This window comes from Lichenostomus cassidix, chromosome 20, assembly GCF_008360975.1.
Source record: "Lichenostomus cassidix isolate B80296 chromosome 20, HeHo_3.0, whole genome shotgun sequence".
Taxonomy (NCBI): Eukaryota; Metazoa; Chordata; class Aves; order Passeriformes; family Meliphagidae; genus Lichenostomus; species Lichenostomus cassidix.
In genome coordinates, this window is record NC_139500.1 from 8,193,414 (window position 1) to 8,220,528 (window position 27,115).

General features: G+C 39.8%; 1 protein-coding gene and 1 long non-coding RNA gene across 4 annotated transcripts; one reads left to right on the top strand and one right to left on the bottom strand.

Moving 5' to 3' along the window:
* Window positions 1-494: 494 nt before the first annotated feature.
* On the bottom strand, window positions 495-26,691 carry LOC146428757 (protein-glutamine gamma-glutamyltransferase E-like). 3 transcript variants are annotated; one of them, XM_085079292.1, is made up of 13 exons: window positions 26,538-26,691; window positions 9,650-9,817; window positions 9,109-9,342; window positions 8,466-8,584; window positions 7,856-7,984; window positions 6,730-6,907; window positions 6,401-6,536; window positions 5,743-5,846; window positions 5,029-5,274; window positions 3,783-4,088; window positions 2,968-3,125; window positions 2,634-2,767; window positions 495-861 (listed from the first exon to the last, which is right to left on the bottom strand). In XM_085079292.1, the coding sequence occupies exons 1-13, from the start codon at window positions 26,689-26,691 to the stop codon at window positions 714-716; spliced, it is 2,214 nt and encodes a 737-aa protein (XP_084935418.1). In that variant the 3' UTR covers window positions 495-713. The 3 variants fall into 3 exon arrangements, with proteins under 3 accessions (XP_084935418.1, XP_084935420.1, XP_084935419.1); XM_085079294.1 differs by lacking the exon at window positions 26,538-26,691 and adding an exon at window positions 17,256-17,367; XM_085079293.1 differs by lacking the exon at window positions 26,538-26,691 and adding an exon at window positions 11,590-11,965.
* LOC146428758 (uncharacterized) lies at window positions 856-26,945 on the top strand. The gene is made up of 5 exons (XR_014856007.1): window positions 856-1,733; window positions 9,789-9,913; window positions 18,243-18,651; window positions 22,701-22,853; window positions 25,961-26,945. It is a non-coding gene; the product is annotated as an uncharacterized LOC146428758 (long non-coding RNA).
* The last annotated feature ends 170 nt before the right edge of the window (window positions 26,946-27,115 follow it).

Genomic DNA, 27,115 nt, shown 5'->3' on the forward strand with positions numbered 1-27,115 from the left:
AATCCATAGTGAAGAATTCCTATCTCTTCTCAAGTCAGGATACCCCTAGACTTAAGATTACCCTCCCTTTATTTCCCAAAGAGGACTTTCAGCAAGTACAAAATATCAACATACTAAAATATGTATGTTGAGCTGGGAAATGACCCCAAGGTGTTTGTTGAATGGCTCTCAAATTGGACACCACCCAAATTCCTGCTGAACATTTCCTATGCCTCATTTGGTCATTGTGACTTACAAAAAAAAAAGAAAAAGAAAAAAGAAAAAAAAAAGGAAGGAAAATTGTCCTGACAGAGTTTGTAGCAAAGAAGACAACTGTGCAAGTCATCCTCACTATATTCCAGTATCACAGTTCCAGTAAGGAGAAACACTGCTGTGGAAGTCCACTGGATAAGGCTTTCAATATGTAACAATGAGTTTATGAATGTTTGTGCAGAGACATCGGGAGCCAGGAGGAATTAATTCCAAAGAAAGCCAGACAAAAGTCAGTCTCTAAGTAGAATGTGAAATGTTCTTTTTAATAACATGGACACTCACAACAGCAAATAAAGAATGAACCGTTCCTCAGTTTATTTAAAATTACAATGTAAAATTGCAGTGATATGATGTTGGTTCACAGGAAGTGAAGATTTGTTTTGCTTATTGTCTCATTGTTATCCATACAAGATTTCTTATCACATTTTGTTCAGTTTATACACTTCTTATATATCTTCATTTTAGTTAATCACATTTACCATCTTAAAGGTCTTGATATCTGGAAATTTATCACAGGAGAAATTAACAAGTAGATGTTTGGGACCCGCCTGAGAAGGGGTAAGCTTAAACTTGGTACTGGATTTCTCACTGGCTTTCAGTGGTGGTATGCTAAAAAAAAAAAGGAAACAGAGGGAAAATATAAGTTGGAAACAAGCTTATGCATCATGCTTGGGTTTCTTCACTAATCATCTTTCACCTTAAATAAAAATTTTTATCACTTCCAAGTAAGATGGTAATGAAAGGACCACACATGACTTGGGTATCTGATAAGTATTTAAAGATTCAAATCCATACATTGAGGTCTCTCACAAATTCACTCGGCAGTAACCCAGATAAGGCCACAAAGGGGGACATAATAATATGTGAGATAAGACTTCATGCAGAACAGAGAGTGTAAGACACATCACTGAATCATTGAAAAAGAATAATCTGAAACCATGAAGAATGTTAATACCAACTCCTGAGTTAGAACAGATTATAGCACCAAGAAAACCTCAGTGTTTACAGAGGAAGAAATTCTGAATGGAAGTTAAAATGTTTTACACCAGTGTATTTTCTAATTCTTGGAAACTCCTGTTAATATTTTGCCCTTGCCCTGTCATATTGTCTTGTCTTACCTGAGGATAAAATTGTATGGGATAGACAACATGAAGCTGGCAATTCCCTCAGGAGAGCATATAAATTATGGGATGGAACATTCCTAATTGCTCAAGTGCAAATAGCAATGTTGAGTTTCAGTGTTTGTTTGTTTGTTTGTTTGTGTTTGTCTGTGTATTCAGTTCGAGCATGTTCACATGTTCCCTAGTATTTTTCAGAAATAACTGCATTTGTGAGGATATGTTGAAATTTTTGTGCAATTTCTTGTTTGTACAAAATGAAGGACAGTCTGAAAATTTAGCCTTTCTGTTTCAGGTATGAAATACTGAAGGAAAAACAGCAGGACAAGATGCAAAATCACCAAAGCAGATAAAGGGAACCTGGTATGTATAGTAAAAGGAACCTATTTTATTCTAGTTTTCTCAATCACTATCTCAATATCATCAAATGGTTTCTTGACTCTGTTTATTAATCTCCTAAAATAGTTATTTTGTAGAGTTCTGAAAGCAGAGCTTGAAAATTAGTATATCTCTCATTTTGGAAAAAGCTGCTTGTCATGGCTTAGTCTGTTCTGCGCAAACTATTCTCCATAAACTGTGACCTGCTGTGTCTGGGAAAGCTGAGCATGGAGCAGACTTGGATTTGTGCTTTTCAGAGGTCCCACCCTCTGTGTTTGAGATCACAGCTGTGTCTAAGCAGTATTATTTTTTGTTCCCAAAGCTGAGACTGGTTTATCTGCTTTTTACATGTATTTCTACCTGCCAGATATAAATACAATCTGTTTAGAATACTGAGCACCCAGATTGGCACCTGCAGTCCATTTAAGAAAGTGAAAAAAATAGCCTGGTTGATATATGTTGTAATTTGGGTAAGTATGGACAGAAATAGTTGTGTATCCTATTGTTGGCCCTTTGATCAGAACAAGAAGGTGCAACCTGTCTGGCCTACAGCAGGATAGACAGCCTCAGCAACATTTACAGCTTGGGTAAGCATGAATTTTTTTTGCTGGAACTGTGTGGTCCTGCTAGATAGGCAGGAAAACAAGTTCTGTCCAATTATGACAGCAATTATTTGACCTCCCAAGCCATGGAGCCAAAGCCCAGCTTAGATGAAGAGCTGGTTCATTGCTGTTTGCTTTGTTATGAGATGTACCTCGAGTGGCCTCCCAAGTTACAGCAAGAAGAAAATTATGTCTCCTCCTACAGTCCAGTTCCAGCTCATCCATGCCCACATTCTTGCTCTTGTACCTTTAATAGCAGAAAGGAGACATTTCTCATACTTACCGTAACTCCAGGATTCCTCGGACCAGGTCACTGCCTTCTACCTGCAGCACACAGTCCTTCACCTCCGCATCAATAGGATTGGAAAATACCACTTCCACAACCACCTCTTTATTCACTTTTGCTTCACCAAGTACCTGTGCAAAGAAAATGCTTGTGAGGCCAGGCTCTCATTGTTTTCTGTCTGAGCCTTTTCAGGTGTCAGAGGAGGAGATATGAGATGCTATGATGGACCATGGCAGAATGTGAGCAGAACATTTGTTTCAGGGAAGAAAGGGCTTATAAAGAGCTCATTTCCCTTTTCTCTGCCACTGCAGTTACAGCAAAGGGAATTTACCTGTATGTTGATGGCAGGATTGTCCAGGATGATGTTTCTTTGCACAAGCACTTGAATACCATCTTCTACATGACATAAAGCTGTGACCTGGATTGTTTTGTCTGTAGTTAACCGCTGCTGGTATTCAGGATACTTTATCTTAATGGGAAATTGTTTTTCTGGAAGGGGTGAAAATAAGGGATTGGTACACGCTTTTACAAGCCCACAGAGTTTCATATCTAATGTTAGTATTTTCCTTTTATGCTGTGACTAGGACTAGGAGGGCCTTCAGCCATCACTGCCAAAGTTAATTCATGCAAATCTAACAGTTTGCTTTAGATAGATAGTGGTTTCTTCAGTGTAATCCCTTCTCCACTCACCACTACTGTACTGCCTGGCTTGTTTTCCTCCCAATTGCTCTGAAAGATGTAACGGCTGAAGTTTAAGAAGTTTACTGGTGCCTCTCCGGGAGTTAAATTACATATTAAAGAAATGAAATATTTTTTCTGCTTCTCACTAATGACTTGAAGCCTAAAGTTAGCACAAGACAGTATTACTTGTGATTCAATGATCTTTCATCTCACTTTAGAGATGCTGATATATCTCTTATTCCTGGCTCCTAATGGCAACATTTTCCAAAATGTGAAAAGTACTTGGGGACATGGTAGTGTGAAACATGGCTTGTTAATGTATGTGCAATGTAATATTTTTCTCAGCCTTTTCTATGTAGGGATTTAAGACTGCAATTTGTTAGAACTTTTTCTCCCAAGCTGACCAGCCTCAAATGCCCATTTACTGATAAAGCCATTATGATTAAAAGTTATTTGAAAAATTACCTTCCTTAGGAGCCAGAGTGACAGATATGGAGTCCTTCCAGATCTCATTAACTGGTCTTCTAGTATACAGAGTACTCCATGCAGTCATATTTACATTTACAGTCTTAGCATCAGATTGTAAATTTTCAAGAACCAGAAATAGGTTGAGATCTTGGCCAACTTGTAAAGAGCCAGCCACCTTGAATTTCCCTGAAATGTCAGGCTTCTTTTCAATCTCCTCTGGTGTCGGTGCCGTAGGATCAAATTTATCCTCAAGTCCTAACTTCTTACGAGCTTTTTTAAAAATATCTCTTTCTTTTGCAGAGCCTGTCAGGGAGAACCATGAAAATTATCCTGAACAGTTAATGTGCATCTCTTATTTTGCATGGCTGCTAGAGACAAGCTAGCAGAATGTAGTGTCTGTGCTTACAGGTAAACAGACCCTCTGTTTTCAACAGCCATACCTCATTTTCTGGATTGCAGTCTGTAATATCGCTGTCCTTCTAATGACCCTTTTTTAACATAAAATCTTAAGTCTGAAGTTTCTCTCTTTTCCCATTTCAATCCCTTTTTATGGCTGTAACATTTAGGAATGTGAATTCCTATTTGCTTTACAGAAAAGGCCTGATATGTAAGGCAAGGCTGAAGGTGTGGTGGGTGGAGTCTGGCTGGCAGCCAACCATCCACCCAGCACCTCACTCTCCATTTCCAAGGGAAGGGAGAAGGCTCATGGCTTGAGGTAATGACAGTTTAACAGCGAAAGCAGAAGCTGCTCATGAGCAAAGGAGAAAGAGAAATACAACATGGGCACAATCAGACCCGAAGGTTGGGCAAGGTGACGTGCTCTTGAACCCTTTGAAAGGGTTGCTTTTCCTGGGCTAAAGTTCTGATTTAGCTTAGGTTTGTGTAACAGGCATTTCATCCTGCAGACAAATAACTGGGCTGTAGCCTAATTCTCACTAAGCAGAGGCAGACAGTGCATGTCAGCAACAGGCAGATGGAACAGTGAGCACTTTATTTGGAGATATTTGGACTTGCCTTATTTAGGTCCCACAAAGCAACTCCCTATCAGAAAGGGCAAGGCAATATTTTTTTTACTCAGTACTTTTTCTTCCCTTTTCTGTAGGAATTGCATAAATCATGTATAAATTCTGCTCTTACTTTATAAATGCACAAAATTTTCCACTAAGAGACTCCTAGCTGAAAGTTTATATGCTTTTGGGAATGAATCAGCTGTGTAATCAGAAGAACCAGTGGTTTTACTTACCTTCTGCATATTTATAATCACTGGTGACATCTACACGATCATCTCTACCAACTGCCTTTGTACTGATGGAGTCACCAATTTCTGTAGACTTAGAGAATATTAATGTTTTCTTTCCAGTTGCAGAGTCATAATTCCAGTACATACAGTCTGCATTCACTTCTGCATACACGAATGTGCAGTCATAGTCCAGATCTACTTCTCCTTCTTTGACAGCATGCCGTGAGGCAGGACCACACTGATAAATTCCTGCAGCATCAAGGAAAAAGAATTTAGGCATAATCAGGTCTTCGACAGTAAGCAGATTATTAGACAGATATTTATCACTGACTCCTGAATTGCCCAGTGCTGGTGTCCCAGTCAAACCCTTTCATCCCCACAGACCTTTATACCAGGCCAGTCAGTCACCAATGTATCTTGTGTTTATTCTGAATGGACACTTGATTTGATAATATAAAGGGATTTTATATTTTCCCTTAATATTCAATACCTACATTGGAAATGTAGGAATTGATGTAAAAACTGCTCCTGGAAGTCTAGTTTCTTTCCTGACATCCACGGATGATCTGAAACTTTTCTAATGCAATGGATAAAGTATTTTCTTCTGCAGCTATTTCTGAGCAGGATGACAAATTGCTTTTACAATTATTTTACTTTTCTCTAAAAGTGACTGACTTTATAATTTTTTAGCATTTTCCTGAAATAAAATCTTTGTACCTCCACTTTCTTCTTGGGGAGTTGCATCCAGAATTTGCCATCCACTGTATGAGGGTCCCAAGTCATTGCGTGTAAACCAGCTTTCATTCCAGACATGGAAATTCCTGTGTGCAAGAATGAACAAAGTAAGCTACTAGTATGTATTTATGACTTCCTGTTCACATCTGTTAATCAGCTATCATAGTTAAATGGCTCAAATGCCTTTATTTGCACAGATTCTTATTTGGGACTCTCCACATCCACCCTGACCCTGTGACTGTATTAACTAGAGAGGTGCTGAAAATTGCATTGTGGAATAGACATAAATGTTCAAGGGCAGAAAAGTCCTCACTGTTTGATACATCCTCTGCAATATTGCAAATTTTAAGTCATCTGTGGCATCATAACTGTAACTTTGCCTGACCTGGCTTCAATTAGCTGTTGTAATTAGTGTCACAATTCTTTGTTTAACTCAGAAAGAGTGAAAACACCAAGTTTCATAGTATTATTTTATAGTATTTTTTAATTGATCCTGTGTATGTGTGTGTGTCTGTGTGTGTGTGTAGTAGTAGTTTTTAAGGCAATTTTAAAGATAAAGTATTTGTCAGTAGTATCTGTGCTCTGCACCTGAAGACACTCCAGGCATTGATAAGTTCTACTATTAAATATTGAGCCTTACCATACGCTGTCAGCTCCTCTCTCCAAATGATTTCCATCGGCATCATAAAACTCATCCACACGCAGATTTCCATCTGCGTCATGGGCAGAACTGAAGTTTGTAATTGTCCGAGTGGGAATCCCCAGACATCTAAGCACTAAAGAATAAAGAGAAAAGCACAGTCAGAAAGCAATATTTTCATACAGCATAGTAATGTCTTGAGTACTAATGTCAAGCAGTTTTCATACAGCATAGTAATGTCTTGCAAGATTTCCATATAGGAAGTATTATTAGTGCTTCTTTTAATAGAATCTGTTCAATGTCAGCTAAGTGCATGACATAAAACATACCTGTAGTCAATACTGCTGCAAAAACCCAACATTGTCCATATTTAACAGGTTTGAATCCTGATTTCTTCCAGCTTTGCAGGATTTCACCACTTCCTGTCCAGCTGGTTGGATTTTTTCCACCCTCGTATTTTCCACTCCAGTTTCCTAGCACCACCCCTTGGTCATCATTGGCGTTGACCTGAAAAAGATACTCACTGAATTTATGATGAGGTAAATTAAGAGTTTACAACCTGTCTGAAATGGGCCTGGGAGTTACAGCAAATGCCATATTGAATTCAAGCCAACAGTGCTCCCTCATCAAAAAGGGAAAGCTCACAGTAGGGGACATTGGGAAAAGTGTGACCAGGAGGTTGAAGGAGACTGTTAATGCCCTTTAGTGCTCCCTAGCAAGACTGTGCCAGGAGTCCTGTCTCTAGTTTTGGGCCTCTCCATTCAAGGGGATGTTGAGACACTGAAAAGGGCCCAGGAGGGAGCACCATCTAGATGGTCAGGGGTCCTGGAGCACACAATCTATAGGGAGAAGGTGAGAGCACTGGCCTAGTTCCCTCTGGTTAAGGAGGGTGGGGGGGGTGTGTGTAAAACCAGCTTACAACCATTTGAATGTGCATTCTAACTAACCTTACTCTTTTATCTACCGAGAGGCAACAGCAGAAAGCTGGAGCTTGGGAAAATCATATTTGACAAAAGAGAAAAATTCCTCATTAGGAGGGTATTGCAGCTCTGGACTAGTCACCCACAGAGGCCACAAAACATCCTTCCTTGGAGATTTTCAAAGCAGCCTGGCAAATCCATGGCTGAGCTGATCTATAACTGTAGTTCCACTTCAAATGGGTGGCTGGACTAAAGACCTCCAAGGAGCTGGTCTTTTAAGCACCCCTGTAATATATTTTCAGTTTGACTACTGGATATCAAAGTGATAAGTATCAGAACTACTCCAGAGGTGATAATTTTAGCAGGCTCAGATCAGATGACCACCCAGGTGTTTCTCTGGTCCATACTTCACCACCCATATTGTCTGGTGCATACAGTGGGCCTAAAATTCTCGAAAAAATGTCTTCATATTTACTTTCATTAACTACTTTGAAAGGACACTTAGTAATTTGAATTTTTTGAACAAGTTGCTTACCATTGCACTGAGAACACGGCCCAGATATCTGGGGTCATGTCGGTGAGATACATCAGTGACAGGATCCTGACGGTAGTATAAGCTTCGATCCATTATGGCCAGGCAAATATTGAGGATATCTCCTTGAAACTATGTTACAGAAATCAGTTAGTGTTTTGGAAACACAGATTACTCTACTAAAAATCAGGATGCAGAGAGCCATGTTAGCACTGAATGGGCTTTTTTAATCACTGGTGGAAGTGCTGCAGCTCAGCCAGGCATTACCATATAAAAATGTAGCCACAACAAACTCTGAAGATCAGAACTCACAGAGCTTTTAAAAACTTGGAATCTGTGGACTTGAGGCCTCTCAGCATTGCTACAGTGCTTTACTACGCTAAGGCTACTTAGTCTTAGTAAGGACATTAAGATTTCTACTGGCTGCACTTCCAAGGCAGAACTAGGACTAGTAAATTACAAATCCTCATATTGGTCAGTGAAAGAAGGATTGGCACAAGTTCTGATTTTAGCACCAGCATCTTGCTCTTCAGAGATGTATGCAATGAATTGGAAAAAGGAAATGACCCAGTTCATGCAAAAACAATGTCTGGCATTTAAGTGCTACATTTACCTGGCCAAAGTTCCATCCAAAGCTGCTGATATGATTTTTAGTGCCTGCAAAAATTATGCCAAACTCTTCTAGCACATATTCCTCACACTCAGCATTGTTAGGCATGAACACATCATCACCTGAAAAACAAAAAGAGATGTACAAATACAGCTTGCAAAATAAAACAAAACCTCAGGAGTCTTGTTCTCCATCTATAAGAGTGCTTGCAGATATCCACCCTTTGCTGTACTTGCTGCTATAAACAGATCATGAAACTTGGGATCTTCTACAATTAGAGAAAGGGGTGGGAGGTGTCTGAATCAAGATGGAGGTATGACACTGCCAAATCTGTGAGAAATGGTAAATATGACTCTTTTCTTCGTTCTACAGAGGCCAGACACACTCCTCTAAATTCGTGCAGAACTAGGGAAGCTCTGTCAAAAGCAGAACCTTATCTTTTAGGGTAATGAGCTCTCCAGTGTGTACATGCTGCAGAGCTGATTTTATGTACCAGAAGGTCCTTAGAAACTGTTAGACACATTTTTTTTGTCACTGATACATGATGTCATCAATGTTCAGCTCCTATAGTATATAGAGAAGCTGCAAATATTAATGAAGCTAAAAGCAACTTAGTTCTTTTAGAGGAAATTTGACATATTCATACCTGAAGACCAAGGGTTAAAAAGCAAAACAAAAGTGCCGAGACTTGCAGGAGAGGAGCTGCCACTTTGAACACTCAGCTTGTAGCGTCCAATGACAGCATTATGTGGGCTGGAAATAGAGATGCTCACAGAGTTGGAACTGGTGGACTGTAGAACTGCACTCCAGCCCTCCTTGTTCACTGTGCTGGAGATTCCAAATGCAGCCAGGGTCTTGGTTGCCTTTGAGGGTTTTGGACCTTTTAAGAAAAACAAAACACAATTTTTTTCCACACCTTGCTGAAATAGAGCTTTAGTCATCAACAAACTCAGCAGGGATGTAACCCTCCCCTCAGATGATTTTGTGCCATGAATTGGCAACTGAAGGAAGCTACGGCATCTCGCTGAGATAGGAGTAATACAACAAACACGCCAAACAGTTCCATGGCTATGTGAATCAGCATGTTGGCTCTGAGGTATTCTCTTGCTGCTCTGTAGTGCATATCAGGTCAGAAGAATGTCCTGAGGCAGCATTACTCTCTCTGTGAAAGAAGGTGGGGACCATACCTGTTTCTGCAATGAATACTAAGTTTTGCTCAGGGTGTTCTGTTCCATTGAAGGTGACAGTAAAGGCCTGTCCTCTCCTCACAATTAGTTCTTCACTAGAAAATTTACTTGTGTGGTGTTCTCTTGCATTTTCTTTCAGATGCCAGTTGGTACTTGGCTGCGTTGCAGCTAGAAAAAAATGAGAAGAGCAAGAAAACTTGAGGGTACATCCAAAGAGGAAGGAGCACAAACACCCTCTGAAGAATCACTTATCACCTTCTACAGGTAACTGGTACCCATGTGAGGTTTCCACCAAAATCAGAAATAATTTATATGTGAGCATTTTTTTTATTTGGAAGAGACTCCATCTTGCACAGGCTGTTAGAGATTTTCAGCATAATTAAATATAGAAGGAGTAGTATATCCTGTACTAAAGAAAAATCAGAAAGGCATCTAAGAGGAGAGAAACCCGAGAGAATTGAATATTTGTGAGTTACTTGGATAAAAACCTGGCTGAACTCCATTAATTCTGTCAAGCTCTCATTCATTCTGACATGGTGTAATCCTAACAAAGTCACAGACTTGATGCCTCTGAATGAGAAATAAAGAAACCTGACTGAGCTGAGAAACGCCTTTGTATTTTAAACCATGATATGGTCTCTGGCCCCATTATGTGTCACATAGCTGCCACTGTGAGAAGCACCTAACAGGAACATGTTAATGGACACTGGACTATCATTTGGCAGTAGGAGAGATGGCAGAATTGGAGAGAAAGCACTACTAAAATGTGCTGTGGAAAGCTCTTGCATGTGAAATAATGGCTTCAATCAGAGGCCAAAGAATAAGCACCTGAGATTGGCTTGGCTCTGACATTGTCATAGTCCATGGAGGGGTTTCTAGTACCTAGTGGAGGTAGCTTGCCAGTATAAATTAAGTGCAGAAGTACAGAAAAAAAGATTTTTTTTTCTTTGCCTGCAAAGAGGCAGAATAGGAAGGAGTAAGAGTGTGGTGCTTAGGAGTGGAAAATTGTTACCTTCTGCCATAATTGAGTGAAAAAATCATCATCCTATGTTCAACCAGATTTATTAATGAAAAGGTTTTTTTACAGCATGATCTTAAATTTATCAGGTTCAGACATGCCTTGAAATAACTATATTGGTAGTTTTAGCAAGGCAGCCACAGTCCAAATGGAAAAGAATGTGGGTTTTTTTTACAGTACTGAGGCAAGAAGCATGCATGATTTTTTCCAGGAACATACCTAATATTAAAAAAAAATTCTCAGAAACTTAGAAGTGAAGCACTTCTATTGTAGAACCAGCTGAGGGCTCAGGGAGTTTTGCCTTTAGAAAGGTAGGAGTTGGAAAAGAAATATGAGACCATTTATAATAATTATTAAACTGTTCTATAAATATCTATATATATTAGCATATCTGTAAATATTAGCATGTGAGCAAAAAATCCACCACAGCAATAAAGCAACTGCCAAAAAAACCCCAGTCCCCCAGTTTTTGTATCCTCTCTGTTTTAACATCAGGTTTCAGCCTTCTCTGCTCATTGTAGCCTTCCTCAGCCTTTGCAATGATACATTCCCAAAGTTCTGCTTTGCTTCTTTTTTTTATGTCAGATTTGTCAGTCTCTCATTTTCACTTGTCTGATAACATCAAATAGCTGCAGACTTCCCCTTCCTATTTGCAAAATACAACATTATCATATCAGTTAATACACCTGTGCTGCCAAATCTTGTTGTGATATCTTGCTTTTCCAATGCACACAATAAGTGAAAAAATGCAATTCCTGTGAAAATCCTTCTCCTGACTCTTGATGGAAGGATTTTTTCTTGCTCTTTTTTCTTGGACCAAAACTCCTTAGAGAAGGAGTGATCGCTCAGTGTCCATTACAGAGCTGGACATGGTGCATGGAACAACAAACAGCACTACAGGATGGGCTTCCCCCTTGCTCACCTTGACCCATATCTGATCAGTACGTCCTCTGTATGCAGCTTCTGAAGCTTCCTCTGAATGGCCTCCTCTGGCTCAAGGAACGACTGGTGCCTTTCACTTATTTTTGCAATAGAAGTCTGTTTGCAATATTTCCTCTGGAGGTGGATCTTGAGTGGTTGCCTTTGAACCCAGCCTTGGTCTGACAAGTGGGGCTTGAGGATTCATTTTTTATTAATTTTTTCCTCTCTCAGTCCTCACATCCTGATCTTGTTTCCTTGCAACTTAACATCTGAAGCTTCAACATTATTTATTCCTAACAGTCTGGCCGCTTATTAAGTGTTTTTAAAGTTTTAAGAACTTCAACATTTAGCGGCTTTTCTTTCTGTTATAAAAGTTATAGGAATAGCATAACTCCTTCTTGGACAACACTGTTTTAAATTTGAAATACTTAATGAGCAATATTTACAGGGACCTTTTCTTTAAATTAATTCCCTAAATCAATCGTTGTCCTTGAGCTGCTTTTTTTTTCTTCTGCCTGCATTGTAGTAATTGCAAAACAATGACCAAAATACTGTCTCTGCCCCAGGTCCAATCAGGGCCAAACTGAAAGAACCAATTTTTCATTTATCATTTAATTGCTGTTTAACTCTGTTCAATAGACAAGCACTCCATGTCATATTTGCATGACACACTACAGTGACAGCAGGTAAGTACATTTGTGGCTTGTGATAAAGTATCTGTCATTGCTTTCACCTGGTACATTGCTATTTTTCCATAAGACATCTCTGACCATGCTGCTGGGAAAGCCAATTTATGCACAAAAGTCTTCCACTCAATTTCAAGGAGAGTGAATTTTGCTTATGTTTTGCAGGTGGCTCCACTTTCTGATAAGAAAGAGAGAGACTAATTCTGATTTATGAAACTATCTGTAAAATTTTATTAACTCAATGCACATCTTACAGATGCCTCCCAGTGATACCCATCATGCTGAACTGGGCACAGCTATAAACCTTCCAAAATTCATCATTTTAGTTGGCTGGGTTCAGTAGTCAGTAGCCCAGATTGTTCTGTTTTCAGATTTGGATCACATTTGCAAAATCTAGAATTGGAACTTGCTCAACCCATTTCATATACAGGCATGTGTTATGCATGTTTCGTATAAAAAGGTGTTGTTAGTTGAAACAGCTTTTACCTGGCTATGATTCGGACTTCTGCATTGAATCTCTGTTCATTAATTATACTTAATCTGAAGAGGGAGTGTAGTTTTATCACTTGCAAAGCCCACTTGTGATTTTAAAGTGATTAGACTAATTCTTAAATTTCAAATGTCTTAGAATTTAATTAGAGTTTTCTGATGTTAAGACACACTTTCCCAGCCATACTTTTAAGTATGTGTGTTAAATGTCACACAAACAATTTTCAGAATAAATTTAAGTTTTCAGCCTATTTTTGGATACACAGCAAACCGTTTTTCTTTGATAGGAAGGTTAATTACTGTTGAAAGAAAAAGAACAACAGTCCATTTATGCTGGCAGACAGTATGTCAGGAAGAACAAGTTGTGGCTGTTGTGTCAGCTTCTGGTGTTTATTCCCAGCTCTGCCTAAGTTGCCTTGCGGGCCTCTGGTGTGCTTTGTTTGTAAAACAGATGAATGATACATACTGGACCTTTGGATTAAAGATTATGGGCAAAGGTTGAGAATGAGGGTTAAATTAATGAGAAATATTAACACTAGTCAGAACACGCAGTCAGTCAAGCAGAATGCATCTGACCCAAGCAGCTTCCTGGACGCCAAGTAGTGTTTGCAGAGCTTGAATGGTGGCTGTAAATGTAAGGATTGCATAGGCAGGTACTTGAAACTCTGTGGATAGCAAGAGAAGACTCTTTTGAACCTCAGAAAATTGAAGATATAAGCCATCTTAGTATATTGTTTCATGTACCCAGAATAAGGTATATGAGAATCATCTTTTGCAGACTGGTCCAGTCATATATTTCATAACATCCTTTTCCAGTAATAGTCAGATTTTTTCCCCTCACCTCAGTAACTGTTAAAGACATGAATATATAGGATTAAGAGTTTCAGCACTGAACAGTGAAGGACATATTCGGTAACAGACAAATCCCCCTCAGTATACTCCTTTCTCTCCTTCTTTGCAGTGTTTTCTTTCACACCAACTTCATAAGAATCCTCAGTGATATTTGATATTTATGAAATGTCACCTATCAATAATAGCGCTTTTGTTCAGGATGAGAAACTACTATCTGTAATAGTCTATCTGCTCCTATATTCTTTCTGAGCACAGCTCTTCTTGAACATATCCCTAAAGCATCATGCTGCAACCACCTGGCCATGACTCATTGGGACCGCCTCAGTGGACTCGATGATCTTACAGGTCTTTCTCAACCTAAATGATTCTGTGATTCTGTGATTCAGTATCCTGAGAAGTTTGGATTATTCTATCTCTTATCATGTCGCATTTTTGAATAATTAAGCAAGAAATTCCATCAGCAACCCCCAGTCCTGCTATCCTAGATACAGGAATACAAGTGGTTTTCTACAGCTATGCTGTATTTATGACCCACACTAGGGAGATACCTGCATCCCTGAAACAGAGGTGTGGACTGAGTCACATCAGCACTTTTCAGGACTAGAACCACCTGACATAGAGTGGTCAGGTCCATGTGGAAAAATATTTGGCCAAGATCTCTTCTGAGCCTTACATATTGTCCAAGATATAGTTCTTATTTTCTGTCTCCCACTTCCACTCACATGCCTTAAATAGCAGAGGCATTTGGAATGGAAGCTTGCAGCCTGCTGCAGCCTCAAGCCTTCCTGAAGTTCCTGATCATTCCTGAAGCTTGCCAATAGCATTACTCTGAAGACAGCAGAACTTGGCACAATCACCTTCCATATTGTCTGTGTAAGAAGGGTACCCTGTTAGCTGGGCTTAAATCTTCTCTTGAGATCTCAGCTCATTCCAGATGAGATGGCTTATTCAGAAGAGAGGCTGATAGTGACACAGTAGTGATATGCACTAATATGTGACCTTCAAAAGCTTCCACGGGACCAGGACACAGGAATATGGCAAACTGGCAGTGCACAGAAAGGGATGAACCTATGCTGGACTCTTCCAACAGCTCCCACATAGTCACACACCACCTATTATTTGTAGCCTATGATATTTAAATGTATTTCCCTAGCTCTCCCACTTATTCGCATATGTCTTCCATTGGAATGGAGTAAAGACATTATTTGGAAGTTTTAACTTCCAGTTACTGCTGCACACTCATCATCCAAGAATACTCCTGTGCAGGCTCCCATCACTGTCCTGCTCTGCTCATTTCTTTGAGAATCCAGCGTGTTGTCCCACTCTGCGGGCAGACACTCCCAATGCTAACGCACAAACAAGATGCTTGCAGGTGTCACTCATGCCTTAATTATAATGACACTGAAGCTTAAAAGTGACAGAAAGAAGCTGAAAGAAGCTGAGATAATTATTTTCGGTGTGAGACTATGAAACAAATTGTTAAATCCTTAGTAGCAATAGTGGTGCTGCAGACTATCAAAACACTTTAAATAATCAGGCAAACTTACAGGAACCTTTTAAGTGCTTTTCCCTTTTCTTTATGCAAAACCTGGATTCTATTTAGGCAGTTCCATTAGAGACTGGTCCACAAATGCATAAAGATTTCCTGGGAAAAAGGTGTGTCTGTCTCCAGGATGTGTGTCAGGGGATGGGAGGAGTAGGAAAAGAGGAAGAGGAGTGAAAAGAGCTCTGTGCACACACACCTGCACACAAACCCTCACAGTTTTTTAAATAAAAAATTGTGCATGGAACCATGAGGAGCATCTGCCTGCAGTTCTAATGTCTCCAACTGAGCCTGGGCTTGGGTGTTTCTTGGATCCTGGGCTTGGGTATTTCACAAGCAAGTGCTGATCATGATCAGCAAATACCACTTTGTTCTTTAAATGCTACTATTGCTTCTTGCATTTCATGCAGTAAGAAAATTGTTGTTGAGAAGGAAAGACTGCTGTCTGAAATTTCAAGAGGAAGCTTTCAGAGAGAGCCCTACTAAAATGTTCTTAGTTATTGGCAAATCATTGCTTAAAAGGAAGTGTTACAATGCAGAAACAATTGGTTTGTGAGTTTTTTTCTCTCATTGCTGTAGATGAAGGTTTTAACTGTCCACATTACTATATAGTTCTTTTGTTAGAAAGGATTTTTCTACCCAGTCCAATATTTCAGCTTCACCTATCAAATTGTGTTTTGCAATTTATTCAAGCTCTGCTCAGAGGAGGAGATTTATGAGGGAACCTACAGCCCTATGCTGGTCATATGGACCCAATTCCCTCCTAGCCTAAGTTCTGCTCTTAAACAAGCAAACATGTAGATGGTATCACACTTAGCAGCTGCACTGAGGTAGTCATTAACTAACCACCATCAGCCAGGCAAACAGCAGATGCTGTGAGGGATGCTGGCACGAGGTCAAGACAACAGGAATTGTTTAAAGTAGTAGATATATGGACAAACATTTGTGTTCTAAGCATTTGTGCAATCACTTCTCCTAAAACTGTGAGAATGGGATAACTGTACCTCTCTTAAACTACATGAGGGGAAAGCAATGCATGTCATTTCTGCACTTGAGCCCCTGATCCAAGGATGGTTGTTTTTTATTAATTTCCTGAGCTTTCCAAGCCTAAGTCACATAAAGGTAGCACAGCATGCACCTAGAATAGGTAAAGTAGCATAATCTTAAACTCAGGACTCATGTATTTATGAAGGGGACCTCTAAGAAAGATGGGAGCAAACTTTTAGCAGGTCCTGTTGCAATAGGACATGGGGTAATGGTTTTCAACTGAAGGAAGTCAATTTAGGTTAGATACAAGAAAGAAGTTTTTTACACAGAGGGGTGAGGCATTGGCACAAGTTGCCCAGGGAGGTGGTAGATGCCCCATTCTTGGAAAAATGCAAGGTCAGGGTGGATAGAGCCCTGAGCAACCTGATCTAGTTGCAGATGTCCCTGCTTAAATGCAGGGGAGCTGGAGCAGATGGCCTTTAAATATCCCTTCCAACTCACACTATTCTATAATTCTAAATGTTTTAATACAGGTGCCAGCAAGTCAGGCCTAAGAGAGTACATGGCCAATCTTACTAAAAAATACTGATTTGATATCTTCCCTTCTAAGACTTCACTGCTGGACTTCTGCTTGCTTTATTTGTATTTTAAAGTGCCTTTGCCTTTCAAGCTAATTTAAAGAAAATAGTAAAAATGGATCCTGACTCAGGATCTGTAGGAAGAAGTTTAGTCCATAGTATATCCTTTGCATAAGCATTCTTATTAACACAAGATCCATTCATACCTGACCTACTCTTTGATTCATTAAATTTCATGCTAAAATAAAGTTTGCAGTTTGCCATAACTTCTTCTGCTCTATTTGCAATTTTATAATATTTTTAATGTTTAACTTCAATATAGCAATGGATGGATTATCTTCTTTTCTTGTTTTCTTTTGGAAAATTTAGGAAAGAAATAGACTGAAATAACATATGCATAGTTCTCAAAATGTTTTGTACTTCAACAGTTCAGAGCCCTTTATGAAACAACCCCACAGAGAAAGCTAACACATGGTACATTATTCACTTTCCCATTCCATATGAACAAAGAGACTTTTTTTTTTTAACTTACCAGCCATGCTCCTTTGCTCCTCTGTGCCTTGGACTTTGTATTGTTGTGAGCAACTCTAGACCTATATGATAAGACTCCAAGCTCTGGCTGTGTTGCAGCATTTATAGGGAAAACTTTAGGCCTCTCCTTATGTTCAAACCAATTATAATTCACATTAGGTGAGTGAGGCAGGTAAGTCATACCAGTGGTCATGTAAACTTCCTAGTAACCCTATATTAGCTCATGGGTTTTAAGACATTGAGCTTGTGCAATTCAGGCCATTTATCCAGAAGGTTGACGAGATGCTTAGAAAAGCAGAGCATTTAATTGCATACCTGGAATCCAGAATTTCACATGCAGTGATGCATCACTCGGCAAGGGATGTTTCTTGAGTCAGTATAAATTAATATCTCTTCCCAGTATGATCCAAAGTTGAGTATTCATGCAATAAAAGTATACATTCATAATCAATTTCATATGGTCCCCTCCCTATGAATGTACTCATAAGTCTGGAAAAAAACCCCAGAACTTTTCATTTGCCTCATTGGTCCTTTTCTGGGGATCACCACAGTAATGCTTATGTGTCAGCCCCTCCTCAGAGTCTCTGTGAATTATACTAATGGCATGAATGCTGTAAATGTAAACTAGTAGTAACTTGACAAACCACTGAGCATTGAATAGCTTTGATGAGTGGATCTTGAGCAGTAACTCTCCCTGCACAGAGAGAAACTTCATTCCCATAAAATAAAACACTCATTTTGGAGCAAGTACAAATTATGACTACAGTTTGTGTATTGATTGTGATTACTCATCTAGTTTCTGACTATAGAGAACAATAAATTTTAAAATATCTTCATTGGCACGTACAGGAAATTTTATAGGTACAAAGAAAATGAATTTGTCAGAATGGCCTCATAATATTTCTTTTTTCAGGCTAATCCTTCATTTTCCGTATCAGTGCTAGTAAACTGATAACAGATCTTTCTCTCTTCTGCCTTCCATATACAGGAACTTCTGTTTCCTTACACAGACTGGAGGAAGGTATTTTGTCTCTTCATTATTACTTCATCTCACTTATCTACAATGATGAGAAGAGACTGAAGCAATCTCTGGAATGTTAGTGCTTACCTTGAAGAACTTGAAGGGTGGAAATTTCATAAGATCAGAAATGGGCAAGCACAGTATTTATGTATAAAATGGGGCAAGAGGCATGAAAAAGAGCTGAGAAACTACAGTTGACATCAACTACTTTGATTCAAATTCCTGGAGATTACTGAAAGAGATTAACTTCTTAGCATCTAAATGAATAACAGCCAGCATAGATGTGCCAAGAAGTCAGCTGAACCCAGCAGAGGAGAAGTAAGAAGTGTCATCTATCACCACATGCTGACTTGGATTTGCAACAAGATCCCACAGGGTATTTTCATAAGTACACTTTGGAAACACTGATTACACAAGATTCCTATTAGTTAACTGCATAACTTGTTGTTAAAAAAACAAATGCTGCATTGGTTCAATGGATCACCATCAAACTGGAAGGGCATAATGGCTGAAGTGCCATTAAAAGCTGCCTTGGAGCACTGACATTTTAAATGTGCTCTTTTCTGTTGTTGGTGTTCTCCAACTGAAGCACTATGATAGCCTAGGGCTAACCGCAGCTGGATAATGTCAAGACTACAGAGAATGGAGAGCTTAAAAAAACTAGAAGGTTCAAGTCAGTTGGATCAGTCTAAAACAGAGGCAACTGCAGAGAGATGATGATTTTTGAAAAAGACAAGAAGTAGTTATAGAAAGAGGAGGCCAGCTGAGTAGTCATGGTGTTAAAAACTTTAGTCTTTGACTGAAGACACTGAACTGAAACATAAAAATGTTGGCAGTGAAGAAAAGTGTTTAGCTAGACCCTCTGGGTAGATTGTAAAAATGTTAATTTTTTTCTTTTCCGTGGAGATTAAGAACAGCCTGAATGCACCTTTGTCAGGGATAATACATGTGTGCAGTTGAGCTGCCCTTGGGGCATTTATTTTGATGTCAAAGCTGTGACAGTGACACTTTTCCCCCCATTGCTTATTTTTGGCATCTGATGCTGCGCTGCATGGTGTAGAGAGCATCTCAGCCGGGAAATGAAGCTTTCTGCACCCAGTGCTGATTCAGTCTCATTTGCTTTGGTTTTGCTCTCTTGCTGTGGCTGACTTGCCCACAGTGAATACACTTCACATTGTGTCCTATGATGAAGGTTATCAATTTCCTAACTACTGTGACACACAAGCCTGCAGACAGTGTGTCACATTCATCTTAAGAACTGAAAATTTCAAAGGAGAGATAAAATGTTTTGCATAGAAAGAGAGAGGTTTGCACTGTGTCTGTCCAGTATTGCACCTGCTAGTGTAAGCCAGTTCACAAGCATCATGTAGAAACCCCACAGCTATCTATTTTTATTACCTTGTGAAGGAAAAGTCTGTCCCACCTTCAGACATTTGATCACCTGTTTCCCAAAAGAGGGAAGTTACAGAAGTGACCTGAAAATAGCCACATCTTTTTTTTTTTTTTTCCGAGAAAAGCCGTCTCCTTTTTAGAATCCATTAAACTTCATTGAGTTTTCATACCTTAGAGCAAAGTGTTTCACATGCTAATTATGAGTTGTGTAAATAATGTTCTAAACCTTCCCTTTCTTCATTTATGATCCACTGGTTCTTACATTGTCAGGATTAAAAGGCACCCAAGGCTTTCGCTTCACTTTATTGTTCAGCGCTTTGTATTTCTCTATAATATCTTGTCTTATGACACTATAATCCCCCAAATTACATAATACCAGTCTTTTCTGTCTCTTTTCATTCAAGCATACCATAGTTTGGATATGTCGTACATGACTGAAACTCATTCAGTTTCTTCTGTATGCTTTTGTGATATAAAGGAACAAGAATTGAACATGATGCTGCAGGGAAAATACACTATTAATCAGTTGTTGAGAGTGATTCTTAGTATTTCCTGATCTATTTTTTATTAATGCCATTTTTGTTTGTTTGTTAGTTCAGCATTTGCTCAGCTCAGCCCACAAGATGGTGTTTGTTCATCCTGTACAAAGGAATGATGTCACAATAAGACATAAAATAACAAGCCTGAACAAGATGTTTAGCTATGGGGATGGCTAAAAAAGGGGTGTATTGGAAATTGTGTGAAGAGAAGCTGCACAACAAGCTAATGTGTGAAATCCATAGAGTTAAAGGAGACAATTGGAGTGTATCAAATGAAGTGGCACAGGATTTGTAAATAGAGTGCTCAGGGAGCTGGTAACTGTCGCTGTTGAGCAGCTAGCAGAGTAATGAATGCATCGGTTTTCAGTGGCAAGAAGGAATGACCTTTATTGTTTTGATTTCATCACATTTATAGAGTTCTCAAAAGTCACCCAGATTGGTCAGTCAGAAGCCTTCCCCCAGGCCTGATTGGCCAGGCCTGCACTGCCCAAGTTCTGGGACACTGTTCCAAAACATCCAAACTTTATCTTTATTTACAAAACACAAGAAAACCTCTCATGGGAAAAACTGTGCTAGCCACAAATACTGTTATTAGAGAGAAGCCAGATAACTGTGAAAGACTAAGGAGCAGAATTAAGGAGATCAGGAATTGGGATGGAGCACAGCAGGAAGTGAAGAGGAAGATGAAAAATGGACACATTTCAGATAAAAGAGAAAGAGAGAAATTAAAGATGGAAAGCTTGGCTATGGGGAAGAAGAAAAGCAGAGACTCTGATATCTTATTCATCGAGAAATATTCCCCTACAAGAGGAGAAAATGAAAATAATGAAGGAAACTAGGGTTGAGTCAAAGATGGAGAAAACTGAACTAGAATGATGGTTTGGTATTTATTAGAGTGCAAGAAGAATAAAACTGAGGAAGAGGAGAATGAAGTTTAAGGCAATGTCATCAGAAGGAGGTATTGGGGGAATCCCTAGCCTTTGGATGGTCAGGCAGGATATGAGTAGGAGAGAGAGAAGGATCTGGGATACAGGAAATGGAAGCTTTAAGAGAATCAAGGACCAAACCAAGGAAGAAAAGGGAGGAGATAGTGAGCAAATATATACAAAATCAGCATATATATAAATACTGTATTTCAATAACTTCACTGAAATTCAAGATGCTCCCTAGAATAATTACCAAGGACTTGTGTAAGAAATCACACGTCCATAGCTTTTCTGTGTTTTCCAGATGCATCTGCTGGTGTAATAAGCAACTGTTTCATCCTTCAAATCTTGTTTGTTGTGTGACCTTGGACACAGCAACAGTATCAGCACTGCTAGAATAGCGGTGAAATTTTGGCAACACTGAATCTATGCTGAGAATTTAAAGCAAGACTTCACCTGAGACCGAGTGTTTCCATCTCTGTCCACATAGCCTTTCACTCAAGGCTAGGCATTCTCTTCTTTCAGGAGGAAATCATGTAGCACTACATGCTATGGCTGTGCATAACTAGGATGTTTTAGGAAATGTTCCACAATTCTCCAGCTCTCTTGGCAGTGGACTGGTGAAACTCTTAACAGGCTGCAAAGCAGGAAACTGCCAAGAACAGAGGCTGCTGGGGAGTCAGCAAGATGCCATCGGGGGTTTTTTGCGTCAGAGAGTTGGAAAATCCCTACAGTTGTTCCTGCTGCCAAGTGGGATACACCCTGCTGTCAGGAGTGGCACCTACTGCAGGATAGGGAATACCTCTCCCAGAAGCAGTGGTTGCCTCCACAGCTCTGTCACACCAGTGGTCCCTTTTCTCCTGGGCACTTCCCGCAGCTCTATCGTGCATCTCCATCCCTTTCCTTATTCTGTTTTCTTGCAGCAAGGGCAACCAGACAGGCACTTGCAAGATTAGAAGGACTGTAACTAGATAGTTAGGGGTTCATTGTGTATTAAAAGTGGGTAACTATGCCTGATGTTGACTCTGAAAGAGAATTGTTTGGAATATATGAGTGCCAAGATATGGTCCTGTCCATAGTATACTGGGCTACTGTATCATGGTTTGGGGAAGGTTTTCTCCTCAGTCACTGGCACAGAATTAACCTGAACTACCCAAACCTGTTCTGTACAACCCAGCACTGTTCATTGCCTCTGTAGCTCATCTTTACTCACAGCCACAACTTTGCTCAGTTTCAAGTCAGACTGAAGACATTTCTGGCCACCAGTGACCTGGCATCTTACTTAGCTATGAGGACATCCTGCGCTTGCTTTGAGTTCCTCCAGGAGGAAAGCATTTGGTCAGTGTGGAATGCATGACTATGGCTAAAACAGAGCATAATCCATTTAGGTCCCACACTAGACTCAATCTATGAGTCTGGAGTAAGAATGAAAAAGATTTGGGGAGAGATCAGAAACATGGCAATCAAACAAAAGCACTTCCTGAGGAGTATTACCAAGGCAAGACATCAGCCTATATTTTCATTTTAGAGAGTTAAGTGAGTCTCAATGCCTTGTTTGTTTCTTTCAGGCAAATGAAACTTCTCTAACAAGAGGGCAAGTGCTTCTCATTGTAAGAGAATGGTCATTTATAACCATGAGACAAGTTCAACAGCAGAAGCTTACTATTTTGGACAGGATTTACTTTTGAAAGTCTGAAGCCACTTCTAACTGTGAAAGAGGGGTAGGTCACATGTTAATGTTTTAATATTATCAATTTTGTGTCCCTGAAAACATAATAATTTCATAGCATGAATATCCATAACACTATCAGCTTACCTTGAAGACTTTTTTCAAAAAAACTTTTTTTTTCTTCCCTAAAACTTAGTATTTGTAGTGAGTAGAATTCATATTTTATAGCTGGGCAAAGTGGCAAGGTAGGTACCGTCATTTGGCACTCTATGTAGTGTGTCTAAGTCTCATCTCACTATATTACTGTCAGATCTTTTGTCCTAAAAAAAGGTTTCCCTATGGCATTGTTTGTTTTAGCAAATGACTTAATAAATGGAACTGCAGTAGTGTATCCTTTGTATTTAGCAGTATGACCATTGGCATGACCCAGTGGCTACACGCAGAAGGAACAGGTCACTGCTACCAAATACCACACCATTTTAAAACCACTGCTGTTGGTAATAACAAAAACAACATGGACTATTGCAAATTATTCTGGCTTTTTTCTTTCAATTCAATGTAAAATACTTTCTGAGAAACCTTGAAATCTTCAGGGCTTTAAGCCCTGCAATTTCTGTTCTGTATTTGAAATCGGGTCTCTAAATCTCACATATTCAGGTAAACAGAAATACTCATTTTCCTGGCCCTCTTTCTGTTCAGATTGTTCATGTTAATACAGCAGTGCATGTGTCACTGTACACAAATGTTTAGGACATTTCCTGTAATTTCATACTCAGGGCTAGTTTTGAGAAACCAGCTTGTTGTAACAGTTATTTCTTCTTTGTGAACCATGAAATAAGAAGTTACTGGTGTAACAGCAGAAACTTTAAGTGTGCCAAGTCTCTTCCTTTGGGCAAAAGGGGAAAAAAGTATTGCCTCAAAAAGACAAGCCATTTCAAGTTTGACATGTCCTCACTTCCCTAAATAGTTTGACATTCTTCTGTAAGCACACACTATTACATTTTCTTGAAATTATTAAAACAATCAGCTGTGAGCAGCTACTGATGTAAAATGAACATAGCAAAGCTAAATGTGAGACTGTATAGAAGGGGAAGGTGATTTTATTCTAAACAAAACTGATTTCAGTCAGTCACACTTATTCTCCTGCAGATTTCATTGTCAGTCTTTCATGTTTGTTTTTCATACCTGCATTTTAACAAGTACTAAGATGTGTATGTCTGGCTAGTTCAACCAGGATTATTTGTGGTGCAACCAAGGACAAAGGATGCCGGCTTGAGAGTCATCAGATTTCCTGGGTTCTTTTAGCTGGGTGACCACATGCTGACTTTGGAATTGCCTTTTGTACCCTTCAGAGACCCAGGTCTGTGAAGGGTACAAAGCATTAAGCAATATTATTGATTAACTGCCTGTCCTTTTGTCTCCTGTTCTGTGAAAACTCTGAGCGGAACTCATTCCCAGTGCGAGGCTATCAGTGTAAACTAGCTCACTCACTTGTTAAAACATGTAGGGTACTTGGGTTTTCTTGGTGGCTTTTTGGTCACAAAATTCAGTGCTATGAACACTTTTGGAAGGAGGACGGTGAGATGAAACTTCTGGAATGACTGTAAATATACCAGTGCTTTTTTGTATACTATTGCTCCATTGAGTGTTACCCAATAATAACAACAGTGCTATACAGGCTTTTGTAAGAGGAGTTTCTGAATGTAGGTACCAGTGGCTTTGTTTGAGAGGGTCTGCGCTGTTCTTTCAGCTACACATGTGGTTGTAGTTGAATAATGGCCTACAGTTCCTGGAGCTCATTAAATGTCATCCACATTGTAGGCAGCTAAGGACTGAGAGTGCTGGGGGTTAGGCATATTTATATAAGGGTTTGAGACAGACTATCAAATAGTAGAATAAAACTAAAACAGAATAAAACAAATAGTCTTGCAGGTGAGTGTAAGATGATTATCTTACCTGTCTAATAACCAAAGGTGCTGTATTTAATATTTCCAAAATTTTAACCCCCTAGTGCATGATGGTGAGTGATGTATTAGGACCTTTCCTTTAATGGAACAAAACAAAACAGGAAAAAACCCACGACCTTGCTAAAGAAAAAAAAAAGCACATATGTAACTTTAACAGCATCTCAGTTAAAATGAAATGTAAAGCTTATCTGTTTGTTACAGGGATGCAGCCAATGAGAGCAAATGTTAAAAGATAACATGACAAAAGATCTGTGAACATGTTTAGCAGAACTTTGTATCAGCTGAATCTCCTACACAAGGAAGTGTTCCAACCTCCTTAACTCTGATAACTACTGAGGATAATTGTTCATTATTTCTGTCTCCCACTTGCACCCTGCCACTATTGTTACTTGTTGTCTATCTTGGCTTTGCTTCAGATGATTCTGTTTGTAATCTTACCTGCATTTGTTAAACCAGAAAGATACCGTGCTGGGTTTTTAGATTATTGCAGCTGCAGTTGAAGACACCAGACAAACATAATGAAACTAAAGTCATCAAATCAAATAGATCTTATGGAAAACTGCCTCCATCTCCAAACAAGAGAAATCAAATTTCCTCTGGTGATTAAGAAAGTATCTCACTTACATGTACAGCCAAGTCTGTATATGTGACACGAAGTATGATACATACACATATATTTGTGTGTGATGAGGCATAATCCTTTAAAAGCTACAAGGCACCAAGTTATTATCTCAGGTGGATAGTTGTCAAGTGACCAAGGTTATGGAAGAGGAAGTGGGAAAACAGTCCAAATTATAAAGCTGAGAGATCAATTTCAGTAAGGCTCAATTAATGCTACCCTAGGAATTGTAACTGGGGAAATGGGAAGACAGATACCTAGAAGAAAGATTAAAGCTTTGTGTTGAATAAATGCTCTTTCTCCCCAACTCAAATTTAAAGCAGTTTTAGGAGAATTTAAATTTTCACGGCAGAAGACCACAGTGAAAATTACTGGAAGGGATTGGAATGAAGCTGGCACTTGGCGTTGAAGAGCCACAGCTTCACGGGGCTACCTGTGCCAGTCTCACCATCCACTCCCTAAAGAATTTCTTCCTAACACCTAATATAAACCTATTGTCTTTCACTTTAAAACCATCCTGCCTTGCCCTGTCGCTACATGTACTTGTAAATACTCTTTCCATCTTTCTTGTAGGCTGTCTTCAGGAAATAGCCCTAGAACATGAGGGAATGACTTTACAGTCACCAAGAACTACAGGCTTGTACCTGCAGACCTTTGCAAACTTCATCCCAAAGCATAAGCATCATCCCAAGGCATAAGCAGGCAGGAGAACGTGAACAACCCCCTGCAAAAAGACCCTCGAAGCTTTAAGCTATAGCTCAGATCTTCAGTCGGCGCCCAGGCCCATCCAGCCCTGCTCCAAAGCTCCCACCTGTCGGCACAGGGTGCCAAAACCCCGCCTCGGAGCTCTCCCCGACCCCAAACCCTGGCTCGGGGTCCCCGCTCGGGAGCCGCTCGCACGCTGCGCTGCTGCCGCCTCTCGGCCTCAGCGCGGTACTGCAGCCCGGTGTCCGCGCTCCTCCGTGCGGGCAGACCGGGCTGCGTCCAGCGCTCCGCTACGGCAGAGAGCATCACAGCATCGACAAAATCGTGCTCGAGAAAGAGCTCACCAACCATGGGTCGTGGTCCACCCCCTCACCCCAGTAACTGGCCACCCTTACTATCTAAAGCATTTGAATATACACAGCGAGATGCATGGGGCTGTACTCACACTCCCGTGTTTTCTTCCCCTCTTCTTGACTGTTCTCAGCTGTTTTTAATGCTAATTCCCTCGTGGATTTCCAAGCAAAAGCACTTAATGTTGTATTACAGCATTGGAAGAAGAAACTGGCTCTTATGCATTGCTCTGCAAGAGGAGGACACATAGAAACTTCGGGACAGTCTTTGTAGGCCCTCACACTTGATTAATTAATATTTACAATGCTTTGCTTCATTTGAATGGAGCTTTCTGTGATTTATTTCCTATAAATTTTCAGAAATGTAGCCCTGACCTGCCAGTACAGACAAGAATTGAATTAAAATAGGCTGTAACTTGGTTCCTGGAATTTATTTACTGTTCTCATCGTAAACAGCAGGTTACGTTGCTTGTGATGCTTAATAAACTCCCTTTTTGTTAAGACACTGTATGTGTATAAGGAGCAACTTCCACTGTGCTCATGCGGAGAATACCCCAGCACAGGTAGGTGGGTGTGCAGGATAGCAGAGCAAGCTGCATGCTGTGTCCTGGATGTCAGGAAACCTCTGGAGCCAGGAATGGGTGCCCACCCTTTGCCTAACAAAGATTTCAGG

Coding starts and splice junctions, on each gene's coding strand:
- LOC146428757 (XM_085079292.1), bottom strand. CDS start 26,691: ATGTGTCCTCCTCTTGCAGAGCAATGCATAAGAGCCAGTTTCTTCTTC. Junction 9,818..26,537: donor GGGGAAGAAAACACGGGAGT/GTGAGTACAGCC, acceptor ATTTTTTTCTAG/CTGCAACGCAGCCAAGTACC. Junction 4,089..5,028: donor TGATTATAAATATGCAGAAG/GTAAGTAAAACC, acceptor TCTCCCTGACAG/GCTCTGCAAAAGAAAGAGAT.